This window comes from Mya arenaria, chromosome 5, assembly GCF_026914265.1.
Source record: "Mya arenaria isolate MELC-2E11 chromosome 5, ASM2691426v1".
NCBI classification, from domain to species: domain Eukaryota; kingdom Metazoa; phylum Mollusca; class Bivalvia; order Myida; family Myidae; genus Mya; species Mya arenaria.
Window position 1 is genome coordinate 49,156,716 of NC_069126.1, and position 12,543 is coordinate 49,169,258.

Below are 12,543 nucleotides of genomic sequence, written 5' to 3' on the forward strand. Positions count from 1 at the left end.
GCAGCGTAGCTCAGACACCGGTGACGACTGCTGCTGCACTATCCTTTAGACCGTATTTATTCTCATGTACGCAATTTTTCAAATACCAGCGCAAAACTGACTTAGTGAAACATTTATTAAATGTCAGTACACCAATAACTGTCGAGTGCTCTAAAACAAATTAATCTCCGATGATGTCGACGGTACAGGAACTGTCCCGTAGAAGACATTAACATGTGGGGCTCTTCCATTTATGGTTCCTGTTTGAGTGCAATATCCTGTCATTATACATGTATTTTGTCTTTGTTTTACTCGAGCACCTATAACACAGACTTACTGCAACTGGCCAATTAGTTTACATGAAATAATAAATGAATGAATAAAATATTGAATACAAATAACATGCATAAAAATATCAGCTTGATGCGTAATGTAACCACCTGGTAACTTTAAACTGTGACGGTGTGCGAATACATCAAACAAAAGAACTAAAGTAGGACAAATCTTGATCCAAAGGCACTGCATAGCGTACTAAGGCCAACAATCTGTCCTAAAATTGACACTTATACTAAATTCAGTTGTTCCCCCTTATGAAAATAAACTATAAATATAATGTCTCAGGTTTCTTTAAGTTCCTCCATTGTTTTCATTAGGCAGGTATCCGTGTGTTTATCATAAAGTGAAATCAGGCAGCAGGAATCTAATGGATAACTTCCTAGTTATTTCCTAGATATTTTAAGCAGGTTGACATTCGAATGAAAGTTGTTAGGACCATGCATTTATTGCTTTGTAATGGGTGATATTGATACATTCTTAATGCTTTAAAAATAAACTTTATTTCATTTAAAACTTACTTTCTTTACAAACCATATTAAAACTAAATAAATAATTTATAAAAATCATTTAAAGCTTTCCTTACAAACCATATTAAAACTGAATATAAAATGTCACTAACTTAAATTGAAACTTTGTCGTAATTTGCTTTCGACATTCACGTTTTAAAATTTAAACCATATGGCGGAAAATCTAGCAAATCAACAAACTAACAGCAACTCAATTATGGTGCAACTATTAAGCTTCCTGTAAGATTACGAGTACTACACACACTTCCGGCATTTGAACGGTGTATCGTATCTCATTTGGATTTTACCGTTATTTGTTTTATACATGGAATTAAAGTGGTTTCTAGGTATTGTTGGTGTAGGAGAAGCGTGTATTAATGTGCTGTTTTGTTATCTTGCTCTCATTTTGGACGACTGGATCGACCATTCACCCTTCCCCAGGGTAGGACTTTGGACAGGTTGGTCAGATATGCCAAGTAAGCAAATGAAAGTTTATTAAATTTTTGCTAAGCATAAACATCCATTTAAAAGAGACTAATCAAATAGAAGTTCGTTTAAAAAAAATATGCTACAATATCTCGTCACTTATTTTATAATAGAAATATATGAAGAAATTCTGGTTATCACTAAACAAAATCGATTCTCAGTTTCTATATCTGAACGAACCGCTTTACCTAAAAGCCAATAAAAAGTTTATTTTTCAGAATATACATTCATTTCTAAAATGTTTAACAGGAACATATTACATTAAGTTATCCACATTTCTTAAATGTCCGAACATGAGCGGTTTACTTGATAAATGACTCCATTCAAGCAAAACTCTTTCAATGGAACTCATTAAACGTCCAAAAGCGAGTACATGTAACTTCATTAAGAGTCTTCGTTTACTGGCAGGTTGGGTAAAGCCCACCCGAGCCATGATGTTTCTGGGCCTGTTTGCTACGATCGGTACCACCGTGACGGCTAGTATCTTTGTCAAGAAAAACATCAAAGTGTTCCTCTTCATAACCATTGGCCTGGCTGTCGTCTCAGGTAGCAACGATCTTGACGGTTTATAGCATTTACATCAAGGCACTCCATGTATTACTATAGGGATTTTATTATCCGGTGACCTCATCTTACTTGCGCACCATCGGATAGCGTTTGATATGAATGAAGGAATATACAAACATATAAAGTAACAAACATTACAAACAGGCTTTGGTTCAACATGACTGATTGAAAATGGTAAATTTCATAGCATATTCAGTTGAAAGAAAGAACAAAAACACAAACTACAGTAACTTTATACTGTGTTTTGGTCATTAATTTTACGCAGTATTAATTAGCAAGTAACCTTCTATCAAATGATACCAGAATTATATGGGGTAATAAAGCATTAACATCTAACGTTCTTACAAATGATTAGATGATATGGCAAGCTTGATTGTACATGAAAAGTGAAAATAAATGCTTCCAATCAATGTTGTATTGACATTTTATTTGCAATGTAGTGCTAAACGGATAGTGAAATAAGGACATGATATATGCATGGCTGTCTATGACACCAGCGGATCCAGGGGGGGGGGGGGGGGGCACCCACCCCTAAAATAGTCCAACTTTACTTGTAATTTAATATAGGGAAAAAGGTAATATGAAAAATGCACCGTTTCGGATAAGAAATTGTACCCCAGCCCCCATGTCAACACTTTAAACATTACTTTATGTCTATACTTTAGAATGGGTGCAAGTCAAAAGGTTACGACCCTAAGTTACGCACACTCTAACGTCGAATCCGTGATCAGCCCCTTTATGAATCTTACTTCAAAACATCTAACGTCATAACCAATGGCTGTATAAAATGAGAATGGTGTGTGAAACGTTAAGTGATTTAGTAGTGCTAAACATATACTAGAACATGCATGTCTTTCATTGAATCTTTCTCCAATAAAACATGCTGGCTATGGGCTAATACCTACCGCGCACAAGGAATTAGTATGTTAACAAAATTACGATAAATGCAGACATATCGCAGATGTCACAGCTTGGTATAAATTATCATATTTTACAAATATACAATCATTACCCAGTAGTTTTGTAAAAGCAGGTTTTCCTTGAAAACTGTATATTGAAAAGTACATGTCTAATAAAAAACTGAGTATTTACGAGCATTCACATCTTAGATGGTGTACTTATTTTTCAGGTATTTTCATGCTGGCTGGGTACTTAATATTTTCTGAGGCGACGTCACATTTGGGATTACGCGGCGGCAATGGCTCTTCGTTTTGTATACGTGCCTGTATTCTTGCGTGGGGCATTGCCATTACATATGCTTTTGTATTTATCTTGTCTAAGAGGGAACTGCCGCCAGCTAATCTCGTTCATGCTTCACTCAATCCACTAGAAACACATATGTAAAATATACATGTGAACATAGCGTTTAAATATTACTGGAAATGTATGACTATGTTACAGACAAAATAACATTTAAAAGACTGTTTTCTGTTTTTTGACATATTATTCGTGAAACTATGCTTAAAGGCGGTATAAAACAGTATTCAGTAAAGTATATTGGTCAATAATGTGGCAGTCTTGAAGAAATTTTAGTCGCCATTAAAAGATTGAAAGTGATTTATTGTTCATTAATATTTTTGCATCATCATCATCATCATCATCATCATCATCATCATCATCATCGTCCGTTTTACATGTTCACATTTTTAAAGCAGATAATAATTGACATTTTCAGGGAAGATAAAACACAACACTTTAAATGGTATCATAAGTGATTGATGCAATATTAAAAGTATTATCATAACACCGGACGGTTGGCTTGCTTTTGGAAAGAGTATGATAAACTTTGAAACTATACATCAGGACAAACTAGAAGAGTTGAAATGACATTTGTTTTGAAAAAAGGGAAAATATATGCTTTGTAAATTATACGTTTTTACAATACATTCTGACCCTTTTATAGAGAAATTAACATCATTGGAAATATACGACCATTTGAAATCCAGTGCATTCCTGTTTTCTACGTAAAGATGGCATTAATGTATAATTTACCATTTTACTTCTTAATGAACATTATAATATTTTGGTCCAATTTGTACCTTCATAAATCTGAATACGTCGTAGAAAATGATGCAATGACAATAAAGTTATAACAGTTCAAATTTGTGTCTTCTTTCTGAACTGTACAATGAATTAAACAGGAGTAATCACGAATTTAGAATTGTGATTGCGGAAGGGATTTGATTTTCTGACCAAAACATTTCGAAATGGGACTTAGAAAGGGGGACGGTAATAACCCAAAACATAAGTAAGTACATGGTTTACTAAATAAAATGAGAAGTATTGAACGTCTTCGGCATCAATAGCCAAAATACTTTTAGAACCTTTTTAGTAAAAAGAAGTCTATTAATAATGATATTTCTGTTGAACAATTTTATATATAATATTTTTCTAATTTGAAAGATAATATGGGTAACGCAGATTATGTTTATACTGAAGATTTTTGTAATAGCCATAACTTTGATGACAATGATTGCTATTTTGAAGAATTAGAGTTTCCAATTACTGTACGGGAAATTGAGACCATCGCAGAACAATTAAAGAAAAATAAAGCCTTTTCAGGTGACAAGCTGATTAATGAATATTTTATTGCATCGAGTGATATTTTGGCTTCCCATTCAGTTGATATTATTTTAAAGGGTATTTTGGCTACCGGTTATTTCCGATCTACTTTTTAAGGAAAATGACCCTAGTGATGTGAATAATTATCGGGGTATTACTCTTGTAAGTTGCTTTTCTAAAATCATTTTAAAAAAGAGGCAATGTTAAAGTTACTGAGAACTGGCTATATGGAGATAAACCTTTAGAAGTTGTAGATAATTTTAATTACTGAGGCACTGTATTCAATTACACCGGAAGTTTCATACAAAATCAAAGCACTTTAGCTGGTAAAGGTCTAAAGGCATTAAATGCTCTGTAAGTGAATGTCAAACCTTTTTTACTTAAGCCAAGTACTATTTGTCAATTATGCGATTCTTTTTTTTTTGTTTCAATATTAAATTATGGATGTAAGTTATGGGGTTTTAGTACAAAAATGAGGAAATAGAACGTATACATTTGAAATTCTGTAAAACAATATTTCATGTTTAAACCTCAACTTGTACAGCTGCTGTGTATGGCGAGCTAGGTAGATACCCATTGTATATTAATAGATATGTTAGAATTATCAAGTTTTGGTGTAAAATATCAGAAAGTAATAATACTATTATTCAGCGTTTATATGAAAGTATGTTGGTTGATGTGGCAAGAGGTAAAAGTAATTGGGCATCAAGTGTAAAGACTTTATTAGATAATGCAGGTTTCAATGATAATTGGTATAACCCAAATGGCTTGAATGTAAACTACTTCCATGTATTATAAAAACAAAGATTGATAGACCAGTTCAAACAAACATGGTTTAACTCTGTACAGATTAGCCCTGTTTTATTCATGTATATAGAGTTAAAACATATATTTGAATTTTATGTTTATTTGGACAATGTACCGAAAGCATACTGCATTGCTTTTACAAAATTAAAGTTATCTTCACACCCTTTACGTATTGAAACTGGCCGATAGGCAATGATATAATAAATTTTGATAATTGTTTAATATGTGGTTCTGGTGATTTGGAAGATGAGCATCATTTTGTCTGTATTTGTAAAGCATATGAAAATATTCGGAAACTGTATCTTTCGAAAACCTACTATGTAAAGCCAAGTGTTGTCAAATTCATTGAAATTTTACAAACAGTTAATACAAATGTTCCCCTACGGTTGTGTAAATTTATTCATGAAACATTTGTTATACCTTCTTATATTGTTAACAATGTAGTGCAATAATAGAAATGGATTTAAATTGTTCCTTGTTGGATGAAGAACGCAGCAGTCCAACTTCTTTTGGTATTGTTATTAATCATGCATATGTTTTTAATTTTCTCTTTCATTTATATGCTTAATATGCAATTAATTGATTAAAAGTGATTATGTCACGTGATAAATAATGTAAATTAAACTTATCATGTAACAAGAACCAATATGTTTACGTTACTTCATAAATATGTTTCAATCTGAATCTTTCATTTCCAGATTGATGAAGAAATTCAAATGCTTAAACAGCGTGTTTATTTTCTAAAGTAAGGTACATTGTACATGATTCATTGTATTAAAACATGTTTTCGGAGAAGATATATCATACTAGAAATGCTTTTTGATACATGATTCAACCGTGCATTTAACTTATAACAAGGGCAGAACACAATTTTGTACATAATAGGGAAACGATAATGCGATTAAGTTTATTGATTGTAGCTGTCTCTTGAGTTTTTAGAAGGACCATCGTTTTATTAATTTCTATTATATACTATATAATTATGACCAATAAATATCACAGTTACTATCAGTTTTTTTTGTATTTTCTTTATTTCAATGCAATTTTCTTATGCCAAATCAAATCTTATATACATTATTATCAATTCTTGTATATAATTAGACATTTTGATTAGAAACAACACGACATTTTATCTAATCGGAAATTTCATTTGATTTTTACTTTAAATTCGTTTCAATAAAATTTAATTATTCTGCTTTATAATAAGTAAAATATTACAATTGTATAACAGAAAAAGGTATGATGATAATAATGCTTACATTTTCATCAACCTCAAAATACATGCAAAAAGTGAATGCTGATTGAAAATGATGGTCAAAGAAAGTTCTCACCACCGTAACCAATACTCGTAAACTTTGTCATCATATTTTAAAACTATCTAGAAGCCAAACGACTATATAGACACAAACAAGAAGAGGAATTTTATAAATAAACAATACAATTGCATTTGATCAGTACTTAGTCATGCACTGGTATTATTCTCGATTTAAACGTCAATTGTATAGAGAGCTAACTCCTGTTCATTTCTTTTCGTCGAGTTAAGTGTCAGATTTTCATATTGATTGTTTTCAGATGAAGAAGTCCTTTCTTTGATGTTGTCTTTTGTGTTGAACCCTGTAATATAAATCATAATTATATTTATATAGGGGGCACTGTATACTCGAATAATAATTTGAATGACTGTTTATGTTAACCATTTTTTTGCTGCATTTAAGTAAAGATTTTTATTCATATTATATATATTTTTACCAATTGAACCAATTCATTCCAAGGGAGTGACAATGTGATTATTATATATTAACTCGATATGACTTATATTTATTAATGAAACATTGAGTATAGCGTAATTGCCATATAAAAGAATCGAATATTTCACGTAGGCCAATAAAAGAAACTGCAGACATGTTAAGTGCTCATTGGCTGAATGGCAAGCGACAACATTTTATAATACATATCTTATGCAAAAAAATATCCCATTTAAACAATCCACAAACAAAGTTCATAATACGAGTCATGTTTCTGTAATACGAATGAAACCATATTAAGATGCATGGTTCCAGTTTCATGCATATTTTCGAACTGTTATAATTATCTATACCTACCCAAATCTGTATATTCGCCATTTGGTGTGCACCTCAACATGTTTAGGTCTTCGTATCTAAAATATATGTATGTAAGGTCTAATTAATGGTCTGAGCCAAAAACGCTATTAATGAAGACCCTTGCAGTCAAATTTGTAAAGGATAAATACAATTTCAACACATAAAAATGATAAAAAGACAAGGCTGTATAATTTAAATTATACATTACCGTGCATGCTCTTGTGAAACATTGCTGTTGGATTGATTCATGTCTGAAATATAGTAACTAACACGATAGGTGGCTTAACAAATAGCTTATGTTGAGAGATAAAGGATTAAATATGCTGTATTGAGAACCTTTTAGCAGTTTGTGTTGTGAACAATTCTTTAAGTGTATATCATAAATATGTGTAAGATGAATAAAAAACAGAAAAAGAATTCAAGAAGACCTTTTTTGAAAACATCAGTCTCGGTCTTATTGCAACTGTTAAATCATATGATGAAAAGTGCCACAGAGCCAGTGCTTCACAGTAATGGTTTAAGTGTTCAATTTTCAAGAATAATCAATCACTAATGTCAACATTAATGACAACGTAGAAAAACATTACATTTCAATTGATAAACCTGAGTGATAGGATATACTGCACGTATATTCATAGTACTAAGTTTCATGGTAAAATAACAAACATCTTCAAGGTTTTGAGGTCTTGGTTAATAGTTACTGGCACATAAATAGTTGTTTCCATTACATATTTAAAAAAAACAACACTTAAGGCAAGTCGTCCTTAAATCAATAAATCAAAAAAGCTATTGGTAAAATTTAAATTTAAAGCTACGAAATTTTAAGTTTGAATAGTCTTAAAGTTTTCACCTTGCGCTTTTTTGATATCGGTAATATGCTATTTAACAAATAAAGTTGCTATATAATCATAGTTAAATTTTGTTTTATTACCACTCTTTAATATATTATGACATAGATGTAGCGTCATTATGGTAGTTAATCATTATCAGTTAAACTTAGAAATAATCTCGATGTTAATATCGTAATATATATTTACATCCTAATGATGGATGTGTTAACTTAAAGTAACTGAACAGTGATACAAAATACATTGTTAAAAAAACGAAAACAGAAAACAATCTCAACTGTTTCTGTTTTAGTATATTTTGACCTTGAACTGACAGTGACATTGAAGAGATCAGTAAATATGTCAATATACAGCACATTATGAATAGATACATGCCATGCATTAGGATATACATACTTTTTTTATTTTAACACCAGCACAATTTGCAATTAGTCTCGTACAACAATAGCAATCGTGCGATCACCATAAATTGGCACGCTGAAATGGTATAAAACCTTCGCATTGGCGTTTGAAAAACAAAATGTACCTTAAAGCATTGTTCTAAATGAGAGAACATAATGTACAATTCTGTCAACGCTTTTCGACGCAACCTATCTGTTATTTGAGATTGATAAAAAGTAAACAGGAAAAAAAACATTTTAGGGGTATTTTTCAAATCATGACTTTGAAATTTCCATTATTGAGCTTGAACTTAACATGAGAGAGGTAAGATTAATATGTGGACAGATGTGTATAAATTAAATACATGCCATGCATGTACAATGCATGTAGATAAACCTTTAAGTGTAACACTAGCATAGTTTGCCATAAGACTATTACAGGAAAGTGATCGTGCGATCACCTTTGGCATGCTGGTTTAGTATGAACTTGGCGTTTTCAAAAAAAAGAGTTATAACCAAAATTTATTTTAAGTGAAAGAACATACACTTTACAAACCTGCCACATTTTGTTTCACAAACTAAACATAAACAAATTATAAAAGAAGAATAGTTATGAGGATTAATCAAATTTTGATTTATTTTGTTCATACTTAAGCCTGAAATGAATATAACGAGAGAAGTAATAACTACGTAAATATTCCTTCTTAGTTGTTTTATGAAAATAGCCATGTTTGAACAGTACTTTTACTGAAATAGCCATTAATGGTCATTAATGGTGGCAATCTTGCATATTTCCTTTTCGTTAGAGCCACCAAGTGGCCAAACTCACTTTCATAATCTGCAAATTTAAAACATCAAAATGATATACAAATAGTTTGTTTAGCTGAGGGATGCAATACATTTCCTTATTTTTCAACCTTGCAACCCAGACTAAATACAGTTTTGTTATTTCGAAATTATTTTAAATGAAAATTTTGAAGGTGGTAGTTATTGCTGTATTACATTGAGCATCATTATTATTTCGAATACGAATAAATTGATACATGGTGACGCTGAGCAAACTAATCGTTCCATTTGTTTTGTTTGAAAGATGTTTCATTCGGATTTGAAAAAGACAAAGGAAGTTAATAAAATAAATACATGAAAATACCATCGTGCCCTATGCGTTGTCCCATCTTTTTTTAATGATGTCATAACCTCAAATAAAAATAAACCGCTCATAGACTAAAATATTCCATGAAAACAAAACAATCATAAAAAAGCTTTACTTTCTTTTCTCACTAAGTATACTGAGCCTTTTTAAATGTTTACTCTCTATACCCTAATTTTCCTCATAATGATGGTGTGGTCTCTCGTATATTTCTTGGAACGTAGTAATTACTAGGGCATGCTATCTTGCTATAATGCTATAATGTTTCTTTTTATCAAGACATTTTGAAAATCTGGCCACCAACTATGTGTGATAATATTGTCTTGTAATTGGCTAAAAATCAAATAAAAAAATCAGACAAAACATACCTATCACGTGTATAACGACGGACGATATAACGCTCCTACTTCCATATTGAGCAAGAAATGTTACATTGTTTCCATGGTCGTTTCTTTTCAGGATCAATGTCATGCAAGTTATAACTGTAATGCTTTCGCATATGCAGGTTACATTAGCATAGAGGACTTTACAATCGCTCTTTGGAAATATTGTCGCATATTTCAAGTTGCTGATGTAAAATTCTACAATAAATGCAGGTTCTGTGGTATTACAGGTGACTGGTACAGAATCGTTTTCGTTCACAAACACATTGGCAGACATGTGAATTTGTGCTGCTGTAAATATAAGAAATGCATAGTTTAGTGTAAATCAGCTTTAGTATCTCACCTCGTTTTCCTATATTATGCATATACCACAGTTTGCTGAGCAGCGTTTAAGTTTACAACGTTCATATCATCATTAAAATCATGCTCGACAAAATATGCTATAATACATACAAACAACGCCTAGATCAATTAAAATCCGTGTGTTTTATCATGGGTCATTCCGCTCATTATGAAACATATATATAATCTTATAATGATACTTTTTATGATTTATGCTAATACTAGACGACAAAAAAATAACAAAATAGTATAAATGCGAATATGCAAGTCACTAAGCAAAACAATGGGTATCTCCTTATGAGGATTAGTAAGTCATGATAATGAATTAGTTTCACCTCTTTAGGAGATAGTTAGTCGTGCATTGGAGAGAGTAAATCCTACTAAGGAGATAGACATTCGTAATCGGGAGAGAGTTAGTCATAATTATGAGTTAGAAGCTCCTAATTAGGGTATCGAATAGTGGAACATATTTGTTTTTTTGGCACCTGGACTATTCCATGGCTTTCCTTGATGAGAGAAAGATCATATAAAATAGAAATTGCTAACCAAAGGTAGTCTATATAGCGTAAAAATGTTTCAAAACAAATTATTATTATATTCAAACTATGATCCATTCACCATGAGCTCGCAATTATACGTAATTGTTACCAGGTTAAGCTTCAAGTTACACCTATTCTCAAATTATCTAGATAAATCACTTAAGTAGTTCAAAGGCCTATTTAATTGGAATAACTATATTAAATAATTCTCATTTTAAAGGCGGATTCGGTACTTTGATAGTTACACATATGTTTAAGTCTGAAGCGTTCAGATATTTCAAATGATTTAAGTAAATGGTGAATATATTATTACTGGAATAAATGCAAATGATGAAAAACCATGAAAACATGATTCATTCTAACCAATTGTTTACCGTAAAATTCAAATACGACTAACCATATGTCTTGAGAAGTGTCAAGAAGCACAAACACATAAATGTCCTCATGTCTCGTTTTATAATGTAATAAACATACTTCCTAGCGTTGAACAGGGATATTATACCTGAACGTTTAAGTTGATATATCTATTTGAAGTTCATAAATGCAGGCCTAATGGCATTTGATTTAAACAAACAGTAGACATTTTACTTCCTCACTAATTCACTATTATCGGGTATGCATATTTGTGACGCTATACAGGTATACATATCTGTAACTAGTTTTACCGTATCACGCCACAGGGAAATGTATTGTTTTCTATGAAGAATAAACACTGTCGCTATTGATAAAGATTCACTTAAATTGAAAATCGCCTTGTACAACACAGTACATGAAATACATGCCCCATACAGTGGATAAGACGTATTTGTTAAGCCTCTTAATAGATTTATTCGGCAAGAAAAATAGTTGCGGATATATTTCTCATTTCTACATTTGCCTATTGGCTGCATAATAATAATAATAATAATAATAATAATAATAATAATAATAATAATAATGATGATGATGATGATGATGATGATGATGATGATGATGATTATTATTATTATTATTATTATGATGATTAGGAGGAAGAGGAGGATAATGATGATGATGTTGATGATGATGATGATGATGATGATATTCGCAATATCTGTTTTTCCACAAGACGGAAATTATATAAACTCCTTCTCATTTTGGACTAATATCACATCAATATATATTTCGAAGCTTTCATGTTGATTCAAGAGTGAGGAAATTTGGTAATTTATTTTTGTAAGTTCATTCTGGCTTTAAAATAACTTTATGTTAGCCCTAAAGCCCACGTTAACTGATACTGATAAAAGGTTGTGGGTTCGTTCCCCGCCAGGGGTATCTTATCATGGCCTCTCAGTTATGGATATCAGTACTAGTGTCTGAACATGAAATGGACTCGAGCGTGATTCTTACAGCTTTCGTGAAACAATCGAGCTTAAAGAAACTGTTCAAAAGATACCGATATTTTAAGCGGTTGGAAAGCATCAAACGTTTATAGTTCTTAACAATGGCATAATGCAATGACAGGCTTACTTGTACATTGGGCACCTGAAGATAAACGCTTCCAATCAAAATGTTATGTCCAAAAGTGGTTAAAGGGG

The 12,543-nt window shown here is 31.5% G+C and overlaps 2 protein-coding genes across 4 annotated transcripts; one reads left to right on the top strand and one right to left on the bottom strand.

The window, feature by feature from the left end:
- Nucleotides 1-749: 749 nt before the first annotated feature.
- On the top strand, nucleotides 750-3,548 carry LOC128236239 (uncharacterized). 2 transcript variants are annotated; one of them, XM_052951119.1, is made up of 3 exons: nucleotides 750-1,297; nucleotides 1,716-1,853; nucleotides 3,004-3,548. In XM_052951119.1, the coding sequence occupies exons 1-3, from the start codon at nucleotides 1,147-1,149 to the stop codon at nucleotides 3,216-3,218; spliced, it is 504 nt and encodes a 167-aa protein (XP_052807079.1). In that variant the 5' UTR covers nucleotides 750-1,146; the 3' UTR covers nucleotides 3,219-3,548. The 2 variants fall into 2 exon arrangements, with proteins under 2 accessions (XP_052807079.1, XP_052807080.1); XM_052951120.1 differs by having other exon boundaries at nucleotides 750-1,279.
- Nucleotides 3,549-6,352: 2,804 nt separating this feature from the next.
- LOC128233650 (uncharacterized) lies at nucleotides 6,353-11,534 on the bottom strand. Of its 2 annotated transcripts, none has more exons than XM_052947432.1 (5): nucleotides 11,490-11,534; nucleotides 10,092-10,397; nucleotides 7,554-7,596; nucleotides 7,346-7,401; nucleotides 6,353-6,857 (listed from the first exon to the last, which is right to left on the bottom strand). In XM_052947432.1, the coding sequence occupies exons 2-5, from the start codon at nucleotides 10,381-10,383 to the stop codon at nucleotides 6,730-6,732; spliced, it is 519 nt and encodes a 172-aa protein (XP_052803392.1). In that variant the 5' UTR covers nucleotides 10,384-10,397; nucleotides 11,490-11,534; the 3' UTR covers nucleotides 6,353-6,729. The 2 variants fall into 2 exon arrangements, with proteins under 2 accessions (XP_052803392.1, XP_052803391.1); XM_052947431.1 differs by lacking the exon at nucleotides 11,490-11,534 and adding an exon at nucleotides 11,385-11,489.
- Nucleotides 11,535-12,543: the final 1,009 nt, after the last annotated feature.

Coding starts and splice junctions, on each gene's coding strand:
- LOC128236239 (XM_052951119.1), top strand. CDS start 1,147: ATGGAATTAAAGTGGTTTCTAGGTATTGTTGGTGTAGGAGAAGCGTGT. Junction 1,298..1,715: donor AGGTTGGTCAGATATGCCAA/GTAAGCAAATGA, acceptor GTTTACTGGCAG/GTTGGGTAAAGCCCACCCGA. Junction 1,854..3,003: donor TGGCCTGGCTGTCGTCTCAG/GTAGCAACGATC, acceptor CTTATTTTTCAG/GTATTTTCATGCTGGCTGGG.
- LOC128233650 (XM_052947431.1), bottom strand. CDS start 11,433: ATGAGGACATTTATGTGTTTGTGCTTCTTGACACTTCTCAAGACATAT. Junction 10,398..11,384: donor GACACTTCTCAAGACATATG/GTTAGTCGTATT, acceptor TTATATTTACAG/CAGCACAAATTCACATGTCT. Junction 7,597..10,091: donor CGTCGTTATACACGTGATAG/GTATGTTTTGTC, acceptor ACTATATTTCAG/ACATGAATCAATCCAACAGC.